The 21,482-nt window shown below is 61.3% G+C and overlaps 4 protein-coding genes across 11 annotated transcripts; 2 read left to right on the top strand and 2 right to left on the bottom strand.

Moving 5' to 3' along the window:
• Window positions 1-1,166: 1,166 nt before the first annotated feature.
• SLC20A1 (solute carrier family 20 member 1) lies at window positions 1,167-8,746 on the top strand. The gene is made up of 11 exons (XM_072357099.1): window positions 1,167-1,300; window positions 1,410-1,993; window positions 2,065-2,205; window positions 2,300-2,385; window positions 3,900-3,996; window positions 5,407-5,526; window positions 6,643-6,894; window positions 6,965-7,514; window positions 7,594-7,779; window positions 7,996-8,080; window positions 8,240-8,746. Exons 2-11 carry the CDS (start codon window positions 1,630-1,632, stop codon window positions 8,393-8,395), a joined length of 2,037 nt encoding a protein of 678 aa, XP_072213200.1. The 5' UTR covers window positions 1,167-1,300; window positions 1,410-1,629; the 3' UTR covers window positions 8,396-8,746.
• Window positions 8,747-9,088: 342 nt separating this feature from the next.
• LOC140262686 (cytosolic purine 5'-nucleotidase-like) lies at window positions 9,089-12,829 on the top strand. 8 transcript variants are annotated; one of them, XM_072357178.1, is made up of 18 exons: window positions 9,089-9,189; window positions 9,437-9,510; window positions 9,609-9,726; window positions 9,819-9,914; window positions 10,016-10,107; window positions 10,191-10,248; window positions 10,358-10,451; window positions 10,557-10,610; window positions 10,719-10,802; window positions 10,900-10,941; window positions 11,035-11,142; window positions 11,239-11,305; window positions 11,411-11,581; window positions 11,711-11,762; window positions 11,843-11,903; window positions 11,990-12,166; window positions 12,296-12,388; window positions 12,468-12,827. In XM_072357178.1, the coding sequence occupies exons 1-18, from the start codon at window positions 9,113-9,115 to the stop codon at window positions 12,522-12,524; spliced, it is 1,575 nt and encodes a 524-aa protein (XP_072213279.1). In that variant the 5' UTR covers window positions 9,089-9,112; the 3' UTR covers window positions 12,525-12,827. The 8 variants fall into 8 exon arrangements, 7 of the variants coding, with proteins under 7 accessions (XP_072213279.1, XP_072213280.1, XP_072213282.1 ...); XM_072357179.1 differs by having other exon boundaries at window positions 11,411-11,578; window positions 12,468-12,654; XM_072357182.1 differs by lacking the exon at window positions 9,089-9,189 and adding an exon at window positions 9,256-9,290.
• CKAP2L (cytoskeleton associated protein 2 like) lies at window positions 12,820-18,568 on the bottom strand. Its single transcript, XM_072357175.1, has 9 exons — window positions 18,467-18,568; window positions 18,154-18,220; window positions 17,422-17,488; window positions 16,003-17,090; window positions 15,366-15,573; window positions 14,862-15,017; window positions 14,396-14,459; window positions 13,847-13,997; window positions 12,820-13,765 (listed from the first exon to the last, which is right to left on the bottom strand). The coding sequence occupies exons 1-9, from the start codon at window positions 18,483-18,485 to the stop codon at window positions 13,540-13,542; spliced, it is 2,046 nt and encodes a 681-aa protein (XP_072213276.1). The 5' UTR covers window positions 18,486-18,568; the 3' UTR covers window positions 12,820-13,539.
• A 255-nt stretch (window positions 18,569-18,823) lies between these two features.
• LOC140262631 (interleukin-1 receptor antagonist protein-like) lies at window positions 18,824-21,296 on the bottom strand. The gene is made up of 5 exons (XM_072357085.1): window positions 20,557-21,296; window positions 20,244-20,473; window positions 19,985-20,155; window positions 19,684-19,829; window positions 18,824-19,524 (listed from the first exon to the last, which is right to left on the bottom strand). The coding sequence occupies exons 1-5, from the start codon at window positions 20,595-20,597 to the stop codon at window positions 19,312-19,314; spliced, it is 801 nt and encodes a 266-aa protein (XP_072213186.1). The 5' UTR covers window positions 20,598-21,296; the 3' UTR covers window positions 18,824-19,311.
• Window positions 21,297-21,482: the final 186 nt, after the last annotated feature.

The raw sequence follows: 21,482 nt of genomic DNA, 5'->3' as shown, positions 1-21,482 counted from the left end.
CTTGTGTCCCCCCAGCAGCATCCCTTCTCCTGTCTCCATTTCCCCAGCAGACCCTACTTGGGACAGACGGGATACCCTGTGGAACACGAGTGGGTGAGGGTGTGGGCTCATCCCCTTCACCACTCAGGGTGGCCTGAAGGGGTGAAGGACCCCTGGCTCCACGCGCTTAGCGCTGCACGTGGCTGTGATGCAGGACCTGCAGGGACACAGGGCCTATGGGGACACAGGCTGGACTCTGACCCCATGACGAGGGGGCAGCGGGAGCACCCAGGCCACTTCCTGGGGCAGATGCCACCTCCAGACCCCCGTCAGCGGTGGCCCCACGAGGTGACAGCCCGCAGCAGCCCAGCCCGGAGCCAGTGAGCCGTGCCACATGAGTGGGGAGGACAAATCACAGCACCCAGGCTTGCTGCCAGCCCCCCCCCCATCAAACACCCTGACTTCCTGTGCCTGGCTGCCCTGGGCCCGCTGGGCCATGATTCCTGCTGGGCAAGGGTCAGTCCCAGTGCAGAAAGGATCGTGCATCCGGGGGGGCACATGCAGCTGTGTGCAGTGGTGTGCAAACACGTGGTGGCCCCCAGTTGCACAGTGCTGCTGTGGCACCGATTTGGGGTGGGCTCTTTGAGCTGCAGCAGCCTGGGAGGGCTGAGGGTCCAAATGCGACCATCACCAGGGATGGGTGACCCAATGGCAGAGGTGGGTGTCCTGGGGGTGCTGGTAGCCCCCATCCAGGCACCGGAGCGTCACGGCGGTGCCAACCCTCGGCCGGCAGACGGCGGGTGCCGCGCCGATTTAGAACCCGGCCCTTGTCTGGAGCTGCACCGGGCCGCGCTGGGAGCCGCGCCGGGCTGAGCCGGGGCCGCGTCGGGTTGTGCCGCCAGCCGCACCCAGCGCCGCGTTCGGTCCGTCCCGGGGCGCATCCAGACGCGGCCGGGCCGAACTCGGGGCAGCTCCGGGCCCGGCCCGCTCCGTTCCCGCACGTGGTCTCGTGGCGCGCTGCCCGCACAAGGACCCGGCGGGCGCGCCTCCGCCGCCGAGCGGAGCTGACCAATAGCAGCGCGACTCAGGCCCCGCGGCGCGGAGCTGGCCAACCAGAGCTGCGAGCCGGATGCTGACGTCACGAGAGGGTGGGCGCTGGGTGTCGGCAGGCTATAAAGGCGGATGGGCGGGGGGCGGCCGGGACAGAGAGAGGCGGAGGGGGCGGCGGAGCGGCGTGGGGCCGGTCGGGGTGATTCGGAGCGGATCGGAGCGCGTCGTCCCGCGTGCCGTCCCGGCCTTTCCACCCATTGCCGGGCTGTCGGTGAGCGGAGCGGCCGTGCGAGGCCTCGCGTGGCGACGGGACCGGGGTGGGAGGGGGGCGGCCGTTGGCCGTGCGGGGAATGGCGCTGAGCCCCGCTGTCCGCCCGCAGGATGAGCCGCCCGCCGCCGCCATGGAGCCCGGCTCGACCCTGATTGCCCGCAGCCTCCCGCCGCGCCGGACAGCTCTATAGCAGCGGCAGTTCCGCGTCCCGCCCGCCGCGCAGCCCTATTTAATTCCCCGCCGTAATTTATTGTAGCGATCCCATAGTTGTCCCCCCCGCGTACCCCCCCTTTCCGCTCACACCCCCTCGGAGCCCCGGAGCGTTGGCCATGGAGCTGCCCCTCCCCGGGCCCACCGCCGGGCTGATGACGCCGAGCGTCCCCGGCGGGCCGCTCACCCCGTTCCTGTGGATGCTGGTGCTGGGTTTCATCATCGCCTTCGTCCTGGCCTTCTCGGTGGGCGCCAACGACGTGGCCAACTCGTTTGGCACGGCCGTGGGCTCCGGCGTGGTGACGCTGCGGCAGGCCTGCATCCTGGCCAGCATCTTCGAGACGGTGGGCTCCGTGCTGCTGGGGGCCAAAGTCAGCGAGACCATCCGCAAGGGGCTGATCGACGTGGAGATGTACAATGGGCACAATGGGCACAACGGCACGCAGCACCTGCTGATGGCCGGCTCCATCAGCGCCATGTTCGGTGAGCCCCCTTCCCGCTGTGACCCCCGGCTGCACCCTACGCTTCCTCACTGCCTCCCTTTTGCCGTCCAGGCTCGGCTGTGTGGCAGCTGGCGGCTTCCTTCTTGAAGCTCCCCATCTCGGGGACACACTGCATCGTTGGAGCCACCATTGGGTTCTCGCTGGTGGCCAAAGGGCAGAAAGGTGTCAAGTGGTCCGAGCTGCTGAAAATCGGTGAGTCGGGTGAGGTGATGCCCCAGGAGCAGCACTGCCCACCTCCGTGCTTCCCTCCTGCAGCGGGGCTCTAACAGCACCTCTTTTCTCCTAGTGTTGTCCTGGTTCATCTCACCCCTCCTTTCCGGCATCATGTCCGCTGTCCTCTTCTTCCTTGTCCGTAGGTTCATTCTCCACAAGGTAAGGATGGCCTGGCCGTAATGATGGGCTGTGGGAGCTCCCGCTGCTCACTGCTTTGTGTGCTGGGCAGTGTGTGTCTGTGTGCCCTTCTGGCTGAGCGAGCTCTCACCCTGGAGCAGTGGGGAGGCGATGGAGAGCCTGGGCAGCCCTCGTCCCATGAGGTGGGGACCCGGAGATAAGGAGCTTTCGCTTTCCTCCTCCAAAACATCCAGGCTGTTTGAGCAGGGGCAGCTGCAGCTTTGCTGCCAGAGTTAATAAGGTTGGAGCTGCATCCCCAGCTCTTCTGGACTCATGTGAGGCTCTTGTGCTGCAGTGGAAGGTGACGAGTGATGATGGTGGCTTTTTTTGAAGCCGGGAGGACCAAAATTGTCCCTAGTGCCTGGAAACTGCACTTCCCTCTGTGGGAGAGGCAGCCTGAGCAGCCCACACCTCCCGGCTGTTCTGCTGCAGCCACTTCCCCACTGCTGCGGGTTTCAGCCCCCTGAAGTCAGGATTTGAGGTGCTGCTTTGTGTGTGGTTTGTAGCAGCATCACATGGTGCTCTGTTCAGCCCCTGTGGTCTCCTTTGGTGTTTGGGGGAGCTGCTGCCCGCAGACATGGGAGTGTTTCCATCCCAGGCCACTGGAGAGCAACAGGTCCAGGGTGGGGGCTGTGCTGGGGGCAGCCACGTGAGGACCCTCTGGTCGTTGTGTGCCATTCTGTCCCAGCAGCTGAAAGCTGTCCTTAAAGCTCCGTGTTCCTCTCTGCCCTAAATCTTGCCCGGTGGCAGCAGGACCCTGATGGGATGATGAGACCTCAGGGGAATCAGAGGGCTGTGTCTGTGCTGGAAAAGATTGCTGCTGTTTGGAGGGTCTGAAAGTCCAGCAAAAAAAGGGCTCTGACACCTGGGATGTTGGGGGGGGGGGGGGGTGCAGCTCTGGAGGTCATTTTTTGGAGGTGATGAACTTGAAGCACACTGATCCTTTGGGTTGGGGGCATTCAGCCAGCTGCCCGGCTCCAGCATTATCTGTCAGCGCTTTGTTCTGCACGTTTCAGTTTAATGACACCCGTGATTTTAGGTCTGGAAGAACTACTTCTGCTCCAAGAGATGTTAAGATCTTATCGCTCCGCTTTCTGCCTGGCAACCCTTGCAAAACACTCCCGGCGTCACTGCTGTGGGAGCTGCCTTGCATAACTGCCCTTTCAGAGCCCTGCCTGCCATCTCCTGCTTCCCGCTGTCCCTCCACAGCACTTGGTGTTGGCAGCAGTGCTGTGCAGTGCTGGCTTTGGTGCCTCAAGGCGCAGGTCTGCAGGGCTGTAAGCTGCTTGCAAGCGAGGGCTTCCTTGTTCTGCCTGAACCGGTGGGAAAGAGGTGAAAGCTTTGTCTGTGGAGCTCTTTTCTCCCAAAAAAGAGGGATGGTGGGATGAAAACCCCACACAGTTGGAGCACGGGGAGGGGATGTGAGAACCTGCAGCCCAGAGCTGCCGTGTGCCCGGTGAGAGCTGCGGTCTGCAGCACCAAACGTTGTGTTGCAGGCAGACCCCGTCCCCAATGGCCTGCGTGCTCTGCCCGTCTTCTACGCCTGCACCGTGGGGATCAACCTCTTCTCCATCATGTACACCGGCGCGCCCCGTAAGTACGCACTGCGGTGCTTGAAACCTCGCTTTGGAAATCCTTGACGAAGCCTCCATTAAATGCCCGATTTACCCCTTTTTGCTTTTCAGGGCTGAATTCTCCTAGAAGGCGGCTGGCCTGTGCCGGTTTCAGAAGGCGGCAGGCTAGCGTGCGCTGAGTTCTGGGCTAGATAGGTGCCTGCCTGAACTAAACCCCACTGAGCTTTCCCCCTAGAGCTCCCGATAGTGATGTCCCCCTCCCAGGTTGGGTACCCAGGTGTTGTTGGGGCTGCTGTGCTTGCCCTATAGTGAGGAGCGGAGCCAGAGGCTCTTCCTACACACCCAGCCCCTAGGAGTAAACTAATTATCCCGGAGGTTTCCTGGCAAGAAGAGGTGGTGCGCTGCAGTTGGCACCTGTGCTGAGAAGAGGAGCTCGTATCGCAGTTTGCAGCCCCTTTGGGAACAGCAAATTGAAATGTTTGTGTTTGGCTGCTGTGTAGGGGGATGGCTGGGCAAGGGATGGCCGTGACGCCCGCCAGGCTGGCACACAGAGAGCGGTGCCCGCAGAGCTGAGGGCAGGTGGTGCAGGAAAACACACAAATCATAGCTTCCATCAGGCAGAGCTGCTCGGCATGAGCTGTTTTCAGTCTGAGTGGGTTTCCTGTTGTGGAACAGTGGAAGAGGTCATTGGAGGCTGGAGGTGGAGTGACAGAAGGCAGTGTTGGCTTCCGAGGGTTTTGTCTGTAAACAGTGCCTGGAAGGCTCTGGGGGGTGTCTGCTTCCCTGCAGCATCCACAGGAGGAGGAAGAGGAGGCAGCAGTTGGGCTGTAGCCTCCAGCTGTCCTCTCTGGGCTCACAGTGTTGTGCAGCTGTCGTGTTGGTGCGGAGGGAGCAGCGGGTTGCTGCCTCCGGTGTGGCCACCTCTTGTTTGGTCTGGGGTCTGCACGGCAGCCCCTGGCAAAAGGCACTCATTGCCAGGTCACAGAGCGCCTCGGGTTGCTCCTGCAGGGCAGGTGCTGGAGCAGGAGCTTTGAGTTGAGGTGTTGCAGCAGAGAAATCCCCTTCCCAGAGCTGCTGAGGTCCCCATGTGCCAGGCAGGCAGCGTGGTGCTGCGGCAGCCGTGCCGCTGTTCTCTTTGACATTGCAGCAAGGCAGGACGCAGGGCTGCGCGGTGGCTGAGCCCGGCTGAGAGCATTCCTGTTGCTGCTCAGGCAGAATGCACACCGGGCACTAATCGGGTTTGGCTGCAGGAGGGGAGGGAAAGTGCCTGAGCATGTGGAACAGATTAGCTTCCCGTGGGGGAGACCGCAGCCTGGCGGGGCTCTGTGAGGTCCAGCTCTTGTTTGCTGTGTGGTCTCCGGGCTGGGGGAGCAGAGTCGGACACGGAGGGGTCCCCGGGGTTTTCAAGATCCCTTGTTTTATTTCCTAGTGCTGGGCTTTGACAAACTGCCTCTCTGGGGTATCCTCCTCATTTCGGCGGGGAGTGCTGTTGTCTGCGCTCTCGTCGTCTGGTTCTTTGTATGTCCGAGAATGAAGAAGAAAATTGAACGTAAGTACGTGGCGTCGTGCAGCTGGGCGGGCAGGGCGCGCTGCTCCGGACGGCTCCTTTCTGCAGTGGCCAATCTCATTACCACGGGGCTGTTCTTAGCAGGGATCTGCAGCTTTGCTTATCACTTAAGCTGCTCTGGGTGCGTGCAGGCCATGCTGACGGCCCTGCGTGCCTCCGGCCAACCCCACAGCACGAGGGGGACCCCGGATTCCTGCTGGGAGCAGCTCGGTGCTGCTGGCTGGCAGCCTGTGGCCCTGCCAGCACTGCAGGCTGCTAACCTTTCATCCCGGTGTTCCTGGGGATCAATGTGCGTTGCGAGGCAGAGCTGTGCAGGCTGGTGAAATCCTCCCCCCGGGGCAGAAATACCCATTGAAAAACACCTCCTGCAGCAGCCCTGTAGCTCCAGCAGCATGGGAGGGCTGCGTGCCCTTACAGACACACAGAGCATGCGGCCCGCTTCCTCGTTTGCAGACCTGTAGGCGAGGGGATAACGAGTGTCCTTGTCAGCTGCTGTAATTGGGGTGTGACTGACAGCTTTATGGCTGCCCTCGGAACCCTTCCAGCTGCTGGAGCTCCATGCAGCTGCAGGGCAGGCTCTCTCTGCCTTCTCCTTCCAGGAGAAGGAGCGGCCTCAGCTTCCAGGGCTCGCCTTGGAAAGCAGAGGCAGGTGGGGATGTTTGGGCTCACAGCTTCATGATGGAGAGGGGGGGTTGCAGGAGGGGTGGGGTGCTGGCCTGTCTCAGGTCACCGCGTGGAAGCAATGATGGCTCATGGGGCCGCAAGGCAGCCTGAGGGAGGTTGGTTTGTTGGGAAGAGATCTGTGCCCGAGGAATTACCGGCAGAAGCCCCATGGTGGTGCTCACCACACCCCGTGTGGGTGGGGGGGATAAAAATAGGAGATGAGCTGGTTTGTGACAGCCTGGTGCCGCGTGTCAGACAAGGTGTGACTGATGGGCACTGAGCTGGAAGGGGAGCAGCAAAGGTCAGAATTGAGGAGAAGCTGTAAAGCGATTGATCTGCCGTAAATGGGGGGGGGGGGACACACAATGCAGGGCAGGTGTGGCTCTGTGACTGTGCCAAGGGCTGGGCTGTAACGGCAGCTGCCTCTGTCTGCAGGAGAGATCAAATCGAGTCCCTCTGAAAGCCCGCTGATGGAGAAGAGCGGCAGCCTGAAGGAGGAGCGCCAGGAGCCCAAGGTGCCGCTGGGCGACGCTCCCATGGGTGATGCTAAGAGCCCCAGCAGCGAGGCAGGGTCTGCTGTGCCGCAGCGGGCGGAGGAGCGTGCCGTGTCCTTCAACCTGGGGGATGCAGAGGAGACCCCTGAGCGGCTCCCGAGCATCGACCTGAAGGAAACCAACGTGGACAGTGGTGAGCGGCGCTGCGGGCTGCTGCGGGGCTGCAGCTCCGGTTGGGCACTCACCGCTGTCTCGTTTCTCAGGAGCCGTTCAGCTGCCCAACGGTAACCTGGTGCAGTTCCACCAGCCCGTGGGCCACCAGCTGACCTCCAGCGGGCAGTACCAGTACCACACCGTGCACAAGGACTCAGGGCTGTACAAGGAGCTGCTGCATAAACTGCACCTGGCCAAAATGGGGGATTGCATGGGGGACTCGGGGGACAAACCCCTGCGTCGCAACAACAGTTACACGTCCTACACCATGGCCATCTGCGGCATGCCCCTGGACTCCCTCCGGACCAGGGAGGGTGAGGAGATGGAGAAGCTGACGTGGCCCGTGGTGGACACCAAGAAGCGGGTCCGCATGGACAGCTACACCAGCTACTGCAACGCGGTGGCCGACATGCACCCCGCCGCCGATGTGGATCTGAACGCTGCTCAAGTGGAGATGGGCCTCGGGGACAGGAAGGGCAGCAGCAGCTCGCTGGAGGAGTGGCATGACCAGGACAAGCCCGAGGTGTCCCTCCTCTTCCAGTTCCTGCAGATCCTCACGGCCTGCTTTGGCTCTTTCGCTCACGGTGGCAACGATGTCAGGTCGGTACCGGCGGTGCTGCGGCTGCTGCTGAGGCTGAGCTGCACTCTGTGCTCTGACCCGCTCTCCTTCCTCCTGCAGCAACGCCATCGGCCCGCTGGTCGCGCTCTACCTGGTCTACCAGACAGGCGACGTGGCCACCAAGGTGGCAACCCCCATCTGGCTGCTGCTCTATGGGGGTGTGGGGATCTGCATCGGGCTGTGGGTGTGGGGCCGCAGGGTCATCCAGACCATGGGCAAGGACCTGACTCCCATCACACCATCCAGGTAGGGCGGAGCTCTGCTCCTGGGGGCTGTGTGTGCCCGGGGGGGGGGGGCTGTGGGCCCCCCTCTGGTGCAGCCTGTGGGCAGCGCCTGCCTGCCTGCATGCCCACCCTGTTGTGCACAGGGCTTGGACCCACCACGCGGAGGGTCTGCCTGCATGGAGCGGGGGGCTGCGGGGCAGGCTCTGTCTCACTTTCCCTCCTGTTCTCATCTCTGCAGTGGCTTCAGCATCGAGCTGGCATCCGCCCTGACCGTGGTGATCGCCTCCAACGTGGGCCTCCCCATCAGCACCACACACTGCAAGGTAGGGCCGTATCCCGTGTGCTGAGCGTGGCTCCCTGCCTCTGCCAGCAGCTCCTGGAAGGGCTGCAAACCTCGAGGCTGAAGAAGTGGGTGGCAGAGCTGCAGCCCCGTGCTGGGCTGTGGGGTGGGGGGGGCTGCATTGAGCCGTGCCATCCCGCAGGTGGGCTCGGTGGTGTCGGTGGGATGGCTGCGCTCCAGGAAGGCGGTGGACTGGCGGCTGTTCCGCAACATCTTCATGGCCTGGTTCGTCACCGTGCCCATCTCGGGGCTCATCAGCGCCGCCATTATGGCCCTCTTCAAGTTCGCCGTGCTGTGAGCGTGAGGCCACGCTGTGCCTGCTTGCTGCTGCCCTGGCATGGGGAGGGGGAACACACACGCAGCCCCCCACCCCCATCATGGGGCTCCCTCCGTTCCTCCACGTGTGTCTGTATGGTTTATTTTTATAGTGTTCCCTCTGGCTGTGGGCTGAGCGGTGCTGGGCTGTCCTGCTGCTCCCAGCCTCAGCCCAGGGCTGCTTTATTTTTTTTATCCCCCCGCCCTCTCCCCTCCCCTCAGTTGAACCCGGACCCCTGCAGTGACCCCCTGGGGGCCGTGGGCTGTGCTGTGCTCGGCTTTGCCCCCCGCACTGCTGCTACCTCGGACTCAATAAAGGTTTCCTTCGTACGCCAGCGCTGTGCCTCACTTTGGGGGAGGGGGGGGAGGGATGTTCGTCACCCCCTGGGTGTACCTGGGGCTGGGATTGCTGATAAGGGCCTCACGTGTCGCCCCGCTGTCATGGGATGCGTATGGTGTGTGAGGGGGGGTTCTTATCAGGGCCGTGCAGAAGCCGTGTTGGGCTGATGGCAGCGGTGGCTGCTGGGGGGGGTTGGGGGCCTTTGCTGGGGGGGGGACTCATGCTCCATGGGGTTGGGGCTGCCCAGGACCGGGCCTTGACCCCCCGGTTAATGATTGCCCGCTGCCTCGGGGGAGGGGGGGGGCGGAGCGCGGTGCCCCTTAAAGCGGAGGGGAGCGGAGGAGGCGGCAGGAGGCGGTGATGGGCAGCGAGGGAGAGCGAGGCCCGGCGCTGGGGGGGGGCGACCCCCGGGCACTGCGCAGGGACTGCCAGCATCGGTGGGGCTGGGGGGGGGGGTGGAAGGCGGGGGTTGGGGAGAGCGTGGCAGGGGGGGGAGCGGACGGAATGGGGGCTCCTTATTGCCTCCCCCCCAACCTCTGTTGGTTAAATCCCGATTTTCTGCCCCAATAATTCACTGTTGGGGCCCTCAGCCGGGGGGGCGCACAGCCCCGTCCCGTGTGCCACTCCGTGGGCTCCGTGCCGTCCCAAAACCCCGTGAAAAAAATCCACTGCTGTCCCCACCAGGATCTTCGTGAACCGCAGCCTGGCGCTGGAGAAGATCAAGTGCTTCGGCTTCGATATGGACTACACCTTGGCCAGTGCGTGGGGATGGGGGGGGGGGAGGAGACTGAGCCGCGCCGGGGGGGGGAGGCTGAGACCCCCAGTCCCAAACCCACGTGGCCCCTTGGCTGTGCAGTGTACAAATCGCCCGCCTACGAGGAGCTGGGCTTCAGGCTGCTGCTGGAGCACCTGGTGTCCATCGGGTACCCCAACGAGATCCTGGCCTACAAATACGACCCCACCTTCCCCACCCGGTGAGTGCTGGGGTGGGGGGGTGGTGCTGGGGTTGGGGGTTTGGGGGGCGCACGCTCATTGGGACCCCCCTGCCCTGCTGGTGGTCCCACAGGGGGCTGGTGTTCGACGCGCTCTATGGGAACCTGCTGAAGGTGGACTCACATGGCAACCTGCTGGTCTGTGCCCACGGCTTCCGCTTCCTCCGGGGGTGTGTGTGCATTTCTTTTATCTGGCGGCGGGGGTTGGGGGTCCCTGGGTAGTGTTGGGGTTTGGTTGGAGGGGCTGAGCTGCGCCGTGTGCCCTCCGCAGGGCTGAGATCCTGCACTACTACCCCAACAAGTTCATCCAGCGGGATGACACCAAGCGCTTCCACATCCTCAACACCCTCTTCAACCTCACGGGTGAGCTGTTCCCCCCCCCCCCAAACCCCAGCCCTTCCCCCATTTTGGGGTGCTGCCCTCCTCACAGCCCCCTCCCACGGCAGAGACCCACCTCTACGCCTGCCTGGTGGACTTCTTCTCCAACTGCCCCAGATATGTCAGGTGAGCAGGATGTCGGGGTCTCTGTTCCATGAGGGGGGGGGGTCTGGGGGTCCCCCCTGCTGTGTGGTGCCTTCACCTCCTATTTCCCCATTTTTCTGCCCATTTTTAGCTGCAACACTGGCTACAAACACGGGAACCTCTTCATGTCCTTCCGCAGCATGTTCCAGGACGTGCGCGAGGCCATGGACCAAGTGCACCTCTCGGTGGGGCTGTGGGCAGGGCTGGGGGACCCTGCAGCCCCAGCAGGTCTTCATGGGGGAGGGCTCCAGCCCTCTGCCACCCCCTCACCATCCATCCCACCCCTGCAGGGCTGCCTGAAGGAGAAGACATTGGAGAACCTGGAGAAATACGTGGTGAAAGATGTGAGTATCTGTGAGCCCCCCTGGGCCCCCAGAACCTCCTCGGTCCTCGTGTGCCCTCCCAGTCCCTGTGTGCCCCCCCCCCCCACTGCTCTCATGGTGCCCCCACAGCCCCGTGTGCCGCTGCTGCTGAGCCGCATGAGGGAGGTGGGGAAGGTGTTCCTAGCCACCAACAGTGACTACAACTACACTGATGTGAGTGGTGGCACTTCTGGTTTTTGGGGTGGGGGCAGAGCTCGGGGTGACCCCACAACCCCACCGCCCTCACGGGTGACACCGCGTGTTGTTGCAGGCCATCATGACCTACCTGTTTGACTTCAGTGAAGGTGACAAGGTGAGGGGACAGACAGCCACGCTGGGGCTGGGGGTGCCCCCACCCAATGGTGACCCCATCCCCATGTCACCTTTCCTCCCCACCCCCACGCAGACCGGGACCCCCCCACGGCCCTGGCGCTCCTACTTCGATCTCATCGTGGTGGACACCCGCAAGCCGCTCTTCTTTGCCGAGGGCACCGTCCTGCGCCAAGTCAACACGGTGGGGACCCAGGCACCACGTGTTCCCCCTGACCCCACCTGCCAGCACCAAGTGGGCAGAGGTGGCAGTGAGCCCACGGGGTGTCTGTGCACACAGGACACGGGGAAGCTGCGCATCGGGACCTACACGGGGCCCCTCCAGCACTGTGCTGTCTACTCCGGTGGTGAGCGACCGGCTGGGTGACGCGGTGATGGAGGGACGTGGTGGCACAGGGACGCGGTGGCACAGGGACGCGGTGACCCCAGGCCGTGCCATCCTGCTGTCCCAGGCTCGTCAGACTTGGTGTGTGACCTGCTGGGTGTGAAGGGCAAGGACATCCTGTACATGGGGGACCACATCTTCGGGGACATCCTCAAGTCCAAGAAGAGGCAGGGCTGGCGCACCTTCCTGGTGGTGCCCGAGTTGGCCCGCGAGCTGCAGGTGTGGACGGAGAAGAGTGGTGAGCAGCCCCTGCCGTGCCCTCCCCTCCCTGCAGAACCCCCCATCCCATCCCTCAGAGGCTCTGCCAGCCCCAGGTATGGCGGTATGGCTGCAGTGTAGGCACTGAGCCGGAGCTTTGCCCTGGCAGAGCTGTTCGAGGAGCTGCGGAGCCTGGACCTGTTTTTGGCAGAGCTGTACCAGTGAGTGGGCACCACACTGGGGTCCTTGCAGCTGAGGGGGGACACAAAGGGCCCTTGTGAGCCCCTCGCTCCCACCGCAGGCATTTGGACAGTGGCAGCAGCGAGCGGCCGGACATCAGCTCCATCAAACGGCGTATCCAGGTGACCCCGCTGGGACCACCATCCCATCCCACAGAGCAGCCCACACGTGGGGTATCGCTGCCCTGACCGCCCCGCTGTGCCCACAGAAAGTCACACACGAGATGGACATGTGCTACGGGAAGATGGGCAGCCTCTTCCGCTGCGGCTCACGCCAGACCCTGTTTGCCAGCCAGCTGATGCGCTACGCAGACCTCTACGCCGCCTCCTTCCTCAACTTCCTCTACTACCCCTTCAGTTACCTCTTCCGGGCACCCTCTGTCCTGGTACGCCTGGCTCCATGCCTCAGTTTCCCTCCCTGCCCCTCTGATGTCCCCAAGCCCATCAGGAGCTGGGTGCCAGCCCCAGGTGCCAGTCCCGGGTACCAGCCCTGCTCCCATTCGTCCCCGCTGCAGATGGCCCATGAGTCAACGGTGGAACATGGCCCCATAGATGCTGGAGAGGGAAGCACAGCCCTGGAGCTGCAGCTGGACCAGCACAGCCAACAGGTGGGGGCAGAGCTGTGGCACAGGAGCCAGGCACCCAGTGCCCACACAGCCCAGCGCCCACTGAGCCCCTCTGTCGCAGGTTCTGGGGCTCCCCCAGGACTCCAGCGGGGAGGAGGAAGAGGATGGCGAGGCCTGAGCCCACAGCTGCTGACCCAGCAGTGCTGATCCCCAGCAGACACCGAGTGCTGCCCCTGGGCTGATGGCAGCAGAACATCCCCACACCACGCTGCCCTTCTCCACAACCACGAGCTGCTGCAGGGCAGCACGGATGCACCCAGCAGCTCTCAGTCAGCTCCAGCACCGGGAAGTGCTCTGGGGGGGGTTGATGCCCGAAGATAACAAGGTCCTGGGGCCAGCACTGCTCCCTTTTACCTGCTGAGAGTCCCAGCCTCTCCCCTTCTTTACCTTTGTCTATTTATAAAAGGCACATTCACTTCTGACAAAGTTTTATTGAAGTTACAACATAGTGGAAGAGACATAAATCATATTTTTTTTCAAAGGAAAATTCCTTTGCCCCAAACCTGGGTAAGACTGGAGCAAAGAGCATTCCCAAGGCCTGGGACAAGTGCCACGGATGCATGGCAAGCCCTGGGGCAGCCCTGCACTGTTGGTTCTGCTGCTCCTGCTGTTTGCTGGGGGCAGGAGGATGAAAAAGGGGTTCTGCTCTGTGCTTAGCAGCAGCAGAACCACCGTGCTCCCCTTACAGGGGTAACCTGTGGCACCCTGGGCTCTGGGTGCCCTTTGCCCACAGCCTCACAGCACTGCTGGCTTTGAGGCCCAGCACAGCTCACCCGGTGGTCCCAGATGGAGGCTGTGCGTTCCTTCCTCAGGAGCAAAGCCTTGGGATGTCACTTCCCAAAGTGCTGCTGCGACCAGAACCATCGGCCAGCACAAAAGCCAGGGTGTGCTTTGGGGTGGAGGAGCCAATAGAGACCCAAAAGCACAGAGCCCACACCTCCAATCCCAGACCTGGCTCAGTGCCCCCCCTAGTCCATCTCTAGTGTAAGGCTTTAAACACTTAAAAACAGTGAAAAAGGCTGAAAAAAGCCACCCCTGCAGAGTTACATCTGAGAGGCAACAGAAGTCAATGTAAGTGCAAGGCAGCACGGTGAGCCAGCAGCCCTCGGGGAATCCCTCAGCAAATTTTGTGCCTACATATCCAAAACCTCCATCTTTGTCACCTCTGACAAAGCTTTGTTTTTGCGGAATAAGAACTGGGTCTCCTTGTCATTATCCAGGATTTCACTGAGGGTCGACACCACGGGGTCGTGGTCCTTCAGCATCTCCAGGTAGCGGCTCCCAGCCCTCTCAATGCGCACTGAGCGCCGCACCGGCGTCAGGAATTTCAGCTCTTGGCCTTCTGGAAGCTGCCTTACCCTGTGGGGAGGGAAAAAAGGCATGAGCAAAGCCCACAGAGAATGGCACAGGGTGCTTGCACTGCCAGCAGCTCAGCCTCACCTGGGCACAGATTTCACTTGTAGCTTGATGGTGGAGGCAGGCAGGCTGCTCAGGGCGCTCTCTGTTCGGCACGGAGTCACAGCCATGTGCAGCCTCTTGCCTGAGCAAGGTGTGGGGGGCTCCCACTGAAGGCACTTCTCAGGCTTTTCCCCTGACAAGAGAGAGGGAAATCATAGATCAGAGCAGCTTTGGTCAGAGGAGGCCTTAAAGATCATCCAGTCCTGAGACAGACCCCTGGGGGACAGCACTGTGACTTGTGGCCTCCATTTGGACATAGAAAAAGGAAGCAGGATCGTAGAGAGGGAAGAGAGCTGCAGCTGCAGGGGGCACTACAACCCTGCAGAGCTGTGGACATAACCCTGGACACCTTGCATGCTGTGCCAGGCCCAGCTTTGGCAGAGGAATTTTGCCTCATTTCTCAGCTGAGGGTTCTGGACTTTCACAATGCTCAGTCCTCAGCCAAGTCAGCAGGGACACGGGGTGCTGGGACAGACTGCAAAGCACACGGGAACACCAGCCTGCCAGCCAGCCCCTGTGTGCACGTGTTACCTTCTGATGGCTTCTCTGCAGTCTTCAAAATATCGAGGACAACTTCTCTGAGCTCCTGGAGGGGCTGCAAAAAGGAAAGAAAGAAATCGGGACACGGGTCAAGGCAGGGAGGGAGAGAAGACTGAAGTCCGGAGAGGAGAAAAGGCTCCTGCTGCCTTGCCCAGGGAATGGTGGATGGCCACAGCTTTTCCCTTCTCCAGCTCGTGTGCAGATAGATGCCTCCCCCCCCAGGTGCTGCAGTCACGCTGTGCAGACCAGGCTCAACGTGCTGGCAGCTCACTCAGCCCTCCCTGCTTTCCTGTGGCCCTGTGCACACTGCCTGAAGTGTTTCTGTGAAAGCAACCATGACCCACAGCTCTAAAGGCTTTTTTCACCAACTACTGCTAAACTGATCCCAAAATCTGACCATCTGGGCTCTGGGGCAACCTGCTGGTGCGCAGGAGGTACCAAAGAGCTCCTTACTCACCTCAGCACCAGCACAGACCGCTGCTTCGTACAGCCCCAGCACGTCCAAAGGGCAGCTGCAGGCGAGCAGCTTGGCTTTGCAGATCCAGAACTTGGCACATTTCTCTGCTCTGGGCTCATGGCACAGCATTGCTGAGAACTCCTCTGATGGGACACCCTGCGAAACCAGGGCAAGGTGCTGTAGGGAGGTGGGCACGGAGGAGCTGCCCCAGTGCCAGCATCCTACCAAACAGGAGGCAAGGTCTGAAGCCTGCACTTTGAACTCACATTCCACAGATCTCCTATATGACCTTGCATGAATGATACAGTTTTTCTGCCTCCATTTTCCCCTCAGTAAAATGAGCCCAGCATTTCAGAGGGAAGCTGGGGGACAGATCCTTGTCAGTGCATCTCACATGCCCTCAGCTCTGGGGGCGAATCGAGTGTGGTGACTCCTAAGCCAGGCAAAAATGCTTTGCTTCAAGAAAAGAGCAGCCCGTTAACGCAGCCCCTTCCCCACTCCCACCTCCTCGATGAGCTTCAGGCAGTCGGTCAGCAGCGCATTGATCCTGGCCAGCTGGAGCTGCTCCAACTCCTCCGGCTTTTGCTCCTCCTGCGCAGCGCTGCCCTGGGGCGGCTTCTCCTTCTGTTTCATTGGCTTCTTTGGAAGCGGCGCCATGGGCGGCCGCTTGTAGCACTTGCCTTTGGAGGCCAGCCACTGCTCCAGCTGTCTCCTGTGAAAGGACCGAGGGATCACTGTTACCACCACAGGAGATTGCTGGCACTCGCTGGGCTACTGCCCTTCCTGCCCTTTGGATTTCTAGCTGCTTGGGAAGAACTTCTGCCCTAGGAATCACATCCGAGCCAGGCTGGGAGAGAAAACGCTCCCAAACTTAAGTGTGTCCCAAAGGTAAAACAGGAGAGGCAGCACAAAGCAGCAAGGCTGTCTCTTCAGCTGCTCCCTCACTGCTGTCTGCAGGCAATCAGTCATCGCATGGGGGAAATGAGGGGCCCAAAGGACCTTCAAACCTCACCCCCCTCTGTGCTGCAGCATCCCAACAGCAGCTCACAGACCGCAGCTGGGGCCCTGCAGCCTTAAATGGTTCAGACCTCACTCTGCTGTCCCCTGGAGGGTCGGACAGTGAGCCATGGACGCTGCTTACCTGCGATCCTCTGGTGTTGGGGTCTTGGGAACACGCCCAGCATGCACTCCGCGTGTCTGCAGCAGCTCTGGTTCATGCACCTCCTTCCTGCTCCCAAATTCACCCCGATTTCCTGGAGTTCTGGAGCTGGAGGTGCTGGGAAGAGGCTGCTTTTTGGGGACTCCCACTCGGGATGTTGCTGCGTGTCCAGAAGGTGCCATCTTCACGTCCTTCCTGTCTGCTCCCCCCCTCACTGGGGGTCTTTGCCACTGCACTGTGGTGCACAGCTTCAGGCCGAGTGTCCTGGCGGGCCCATTTGTGGTGCCCTGGGGCCTGCTGGAGGCTGAGGGCTTTGCAGGAGCTGCGTTGGAGTGCTTAAGAGTTCCCATCTGAGACGTGCCAAGCTTCCCCACGGGTTCCCTTGCTGCATTGTTGTTTTCCTGTTTTACAACTGGCTTTTTATGTAGCAAATGCGTGGAATTAGCAAGTGACTGAGGGGGTTGCAATGGCCGAGTTGTGCCGCTTGGTTTTTGGGATGCACTCTTTGAGCCTGGCAGGGGCTTCCTGAATTTGTCCCGAATCAGCATTTCCTTAGTCCGGCAGCTATTAATTCTGTCCTTTGGGCCCTTGACAGTCCTTGACACAGTGCCTGAGCTCTGCCCATGAGCCAAGGCTCTCTCGATCCCCAGATTGTTCCCATTAGACTGAAAAGTGTTGCTGGGCACAGGGTTTGTAGCTGCTTGTGCTGGTAAGTTCTCATTGTCAGAGTCAAGCAATTCCTGCAGGCTCTCATTCAGGGAGCAAGGTGCCCCGGGCACAGACTGGCCACTTCCAGTCTTCTCTGGCCCTCCAGGGTTTAGGAGACAAGAAGCAGAAGTTGGGAGCCTCCCTCTGGGCTGTGCAGAGGGGTTTGCGCTTGGAACGAGCCCCGCAGGCAGCTTTGTGCCCTTCCCCAGCTGCCGTGGCTGTACCACTTCCACTCTCTGAGATGCACGTGAAGGCTGCTGCAGCGTAGCACCAGCTGGCCGTGCAGGTTTGCCAGCAAGCTTGCCATCCTTCCAGGTGCCCTTTGCTGTGTTTTGGACGGCGCCCTTCTTGTTCCTGTCAAGCTGCAGAGACAAAGAACCTCAGGCAGGGCCCAGAGCAGGGCTCAGCTCAGTCACACCCCGACAGCTCAGCCCCAACAGCCCAGGGGATGCACATGAAGCCCTGTGGGGGAGGCAAGCCCAGTGTAACACCCAGCACCGGGACAGAGGATGATTCTCTCAGCTTTATTTGCTCTGAAAATTAACTGGTTGTCTTAGGGCCAGACGTTTAGCAACGTGTTACTACCACCCACCTGGGCTCAGGAACTCACTGTCCTGCTTTGTGTGCCCGGATCTGCCTGGACGCACTTCAAGCATGAGATACAAAACCAGCCTGGAAAGAGTTTCTACTTACATGTTCTGGTTCAGAAACTGGTTTTAAAAGTGGATCCAGGTGATTAGTCCGGTCATTTAAACAAGCCCTGCAGAAACAAGTTATCTGAGTATGGAGCAGCTGTTCCAGAAAAGGTGAAACACCTAAAATGCTTCTGGTTGCTTCAGCCACAGCAGCTGGTGAGAAGCGTTTTGAAGCCTAAAAGCTGCCAAGGAAGAACCACGTCATATTTCTTTTCCTTCCGCGTGGCAACAGAAAAAGTGACACAAAAGGCTGTTGCATAACATACAACTTCCACTGACGAGAACAGCGATCAAAGCGCTTCCTGCAGCTGATGGGGCAGGACGTGATGGGAACTCACCTAACAGATAAAGTGCGGTAATGAGCTTTTAAATGGGCTGAAGGTGTCCCTTCCTCATATTACCGCACCCCAGAAGGCTGCTAAAGCAAAGCCGCGCAGCTGGCAATGCAACCAAAGGCTGCCCTGCAAACCCAAAGCCTGGGATGAGAAAGCTTTGCGAAGACTCAGGAGACACCCAGCAGACACGGCATTAAAGAGCAGGAAATATCAGCGCTCAAACCACAGCTGTGGTGACGCTGCCAGGAACTGCAGAGCAGCACCAGGGCACTGCAGGAGCTGCCCCAGCCTCGGCTTTGAGGGCTGGCACGGGGCCGGGTGCTGCTCCCATTAGCGAGCATTGCAGCTGGAAGGCAGCTGCTGGTGATGCAGAGGCAGCTGCACGCCCCACTTACTTGGCGCTGGGGCATTTCAGCTTCCTCCTGGCCTCTAGGTACTCCTGGAGCTTCCTTCTGCGCTCTTCTGCAAACACACGGTAGGAGAACGTGGAGCACACAGCCCTGCGAACCAGCGTTACCACCGAGCTCCCTCCCGGAGCGCAGCGCTGCTCCCGGACACCCAGCAGCCCCCGGACACGGCAGGTGCTGCCTGTGCAACGGGGCACCCGCAGCTCCCGCAGGCTGCCCGTCCCACCCGACCCCACTCCCACTCTCTCAGCGCCCTCCACCCGAGTCCGTCCCCGGATCCCGTCCCGCTCCCGGCGCTCACCTTGTGCAGCCGCCGCCATCTCAGCCCCTCCCGGACCTCCGCCGCAACCGCCGCCCCGCGCACGGCAGCCGCCGCCGCTTTCAAACCGACCAATGGGGAACGCCGGAGGGGGCGTGGCCAGGATGAGGGGGCGTGGTTATCGAGGGGGCGGGGTGGATACGGGGAGCTGTGATTGGTCAAAGTCAGAGGATGGGGCGGAGCCAACGGAGCCACAAGGGCGGTTTGTGTAGGAAAGGGATGCGGTGGGGGGAGCGGGGGGGGTGGGCCAGGGGCATTTGGGGGGGGGAGTGGGGGGGATGGGCCGGGGGCATTTGGGGGGTGGGGGGGTCTATGGGCCTGGGAGGGTTCTGGGGGGATTTCTAAGAGGTTCTGATGGGCGCTTTGGGAGGGAATGGGGGTTGGCTGTTAAGGAGCAATTGAGGGCTCGGAGGGTCGTGGAGACCCCGAGGGGTGCCGCGTTCCGCAGTCTTTGCCCCCCGGGTGCCCGCAGAGGGCAGCAGGAACAGCCCGTGTGTGGGAAATGCTGCTCCTCTGGCCCGAACCGGCCCGACCGACCCCCAGAGCACAGAGAGACTCTCGTCCACAGGGAAGCTTTTATTTGTGCAGTGCCAATAAATAGCTGCACCCCAACAGGGGGTGACACAACAGCGTGGTGATCACGTACAAAAATATAAGTTAAAAGCAACAGGGAGGGAACGAAACATCAAGGTGTGACTCAGGCCCACGGGGCCCAGAGCGGCTATTCCACGTGGAACAGCATGGCGGGGCGGCGGGTTGTACTCGGTACATACAGATGGAAACCAGCAACGGGCCGGTTTGGGTTGCAGCGGATGCTCAGCGCCCGCTCAGCGCCCGCTCAGCTTGTAGGTGGCGATGTTGACCTGGTCGGGTTGGTTGGTGATGCCCACCGGCTGCCGGGGCTGCAGGGAGGTGCAGATGAACCAGCCGGGGAAGGCGGCCGACTCGAAGCGCGTGGTGTCCTCGGCAGGGCTGTCCAGGCGGTAGAAGATGAAGCGGGTCAGCTCCACGCTGTCGATGTCCCGCAGCACGTCGGCTTCCTGCCGTGGGGACACAAAGGGGCTCAGTGTGAGCTGCTGGCATCCGGGTGGGGATGGGATGGGATGGAACGGGATGGGATGGGATGGGATGGGATGGGATGGGATGGGATGGGATGGGATGGGATGGGATGGGATGGGATGGGGGCGTGGGCCGCTCACCTCCAGCTGCAGTGTGGGCTCAGCGCCGCTCAGCACGCACGACATGTACAGCTTGTAGCCCTTGATGCCCAAAGCCACCGGCATCTGTCCAGCTCCAGCGCTGCCCCGTGGGCCTCGGGGCCGGTACAGAGCGATGTTCAGCCTCACTGTGGGGAGAAGGGACGGGTCAGTGGGTGTGCTGAGGGGACGGGGGGTAGGGATAGGGATAGGAGGTAGGGGTAGGGATAGAGGGTAGGGATAGGGGTAGGGATAGGTATAGGGATTGGGATAGGGGGTAGGGACAGGGAAGTGGTGCCCTCACCTTTCTGGCTGGAGGAAGGCCCCTGGAGGTGCAGAGCCACCAGCTGTGTGGGTGACTCCAGCACGAAGCACTTCTGGTTGATGTCGAAGATGTCGAAGGACTGTGAGCGGGTGTAGCGGAAGGCGGGCGCCCCGGCGTAGCTGCTCTCCAGCCGCTGGAAGGTGACGGGCTCTGCGGGGGACAGCAGGTCAGGGAGGTCAGCAGGTGGCAACGACGGCCCAGCCTCCATCCCTCCTCCTCCTCCAGCGCCCGCTCCTACCAAACACCTCCTCCAGGAGCCCGCTCAGGTCGCTGTCAGCAAATTCTCTGCTCCTTGGCCTCCGCAGCAGCTTGGTCATGGCCACCACCAGCACGGCGGCCTGCCGAAAGCTCCGTGCGCCGCGTCCCTTCCTCACCGTCACCTGCACGTCCACTGTGCCACCGGCTCCTGCCATCCGCACCTTCTGCTTGCAGAGGCAGGAGGGGCCGTAGAAGGTCTCCTCGCTGAGGCTGGAAGGCAAAGCAGATGGTGAGCTTTGGGCCACGTGAAGCTCAGACCCATCGTGAGCCCCCCGGCCCGTCTCAGTGCTCACCTGCTGCTCTCCAGCACGTCCAGGTCAGGAACGAACGCCATCTCTGTGCCTGCAGTGGAGCTGAGGGTGAGGCAGCCTGCAGCGCTGTGGGTGCTGCTGCTGCTTCGGAGCTCTGTGAGCCCTGCTGCAGAGCGGCGCGTTTTGAAGGAGCGCTGGAAGGAAGCGGCAGCCGGCGGGATTTCCACGTTTCGCAACACGAGTTTCGTCTCTGCAGCAACACAGCACTGCAGGCATCGGCTCCGCCTCTGTGCTGCCTGCTGCAGGGCGCTGTGGGGCACAGGGGGGCTTTGGGGTCGCAGTAGAGCTCAGAGCGTGCTTCTGCCTGTGCTCTGGGGCTCAGAGGGGCTGTTTTGGGGTCAGTAGGAGACGCGGTGGTGCAGTAATTTGGGGTCAGGATGGGACGCGGTGGGACCGTGGTTTGGGGTTGGTATGGGATGCAATGGAGCTGTGGGAATACAAGAAAGGCTGTTCAGAGCAGCAGCTGTGGAGCAAGATAAACAGCATGAGAACCAAGGACACCTCTGGAAGGAGAAGAAGGCTCTCACAGCTCTGATTGGAGATGTGCCTGCATGGACAGTTGAAAAGTGTTTTGTAGAATGCTTTGTTGACATGTAAAGGTGGTTGGGAAAGTTATAAGGGCGGATGGGAAAGTGAGAAAACAACAACTTGTGAAGGTATATAAGGGATGTGAGAACTTGTAATAAACGATTTGGATCGTTCACATCTGAGTCCGTGCCTCGAACGCTGCATGGAGCCATGCTGATTGTAGAGCTCAGAGCGTGCTTTTCACCCATGCTTTGGGGCCAGCATGGTGTTTGGCAGGATGATGCTTTGGGGTCAACGTGGGACTCGGTGGAGCCACCCTTCAGAGTCAGTGTGGACCACGCAGCGGGGTGATGCTTTGGGATCGGTGTGGGGCCTATCAG

This window comes from Excalfactoria chinensis, chromosome 25 (assembly GCF_039878825.1).
Source record: "Excalfactoria chinensis isolate bCotChi1 chromosome 25, bCotChi1.hap2, whole genome shotgun sequence".
Taxonomy (NCBI): Eukaryota; Metazoa; Chordata; class Aves; order Galliformes; family Phasianidae; genus Excalfactoria; species Excalfactoria chinensis.
This window is presented reverse-complemented; position numbering and strand designations above follow the sequence as displayed.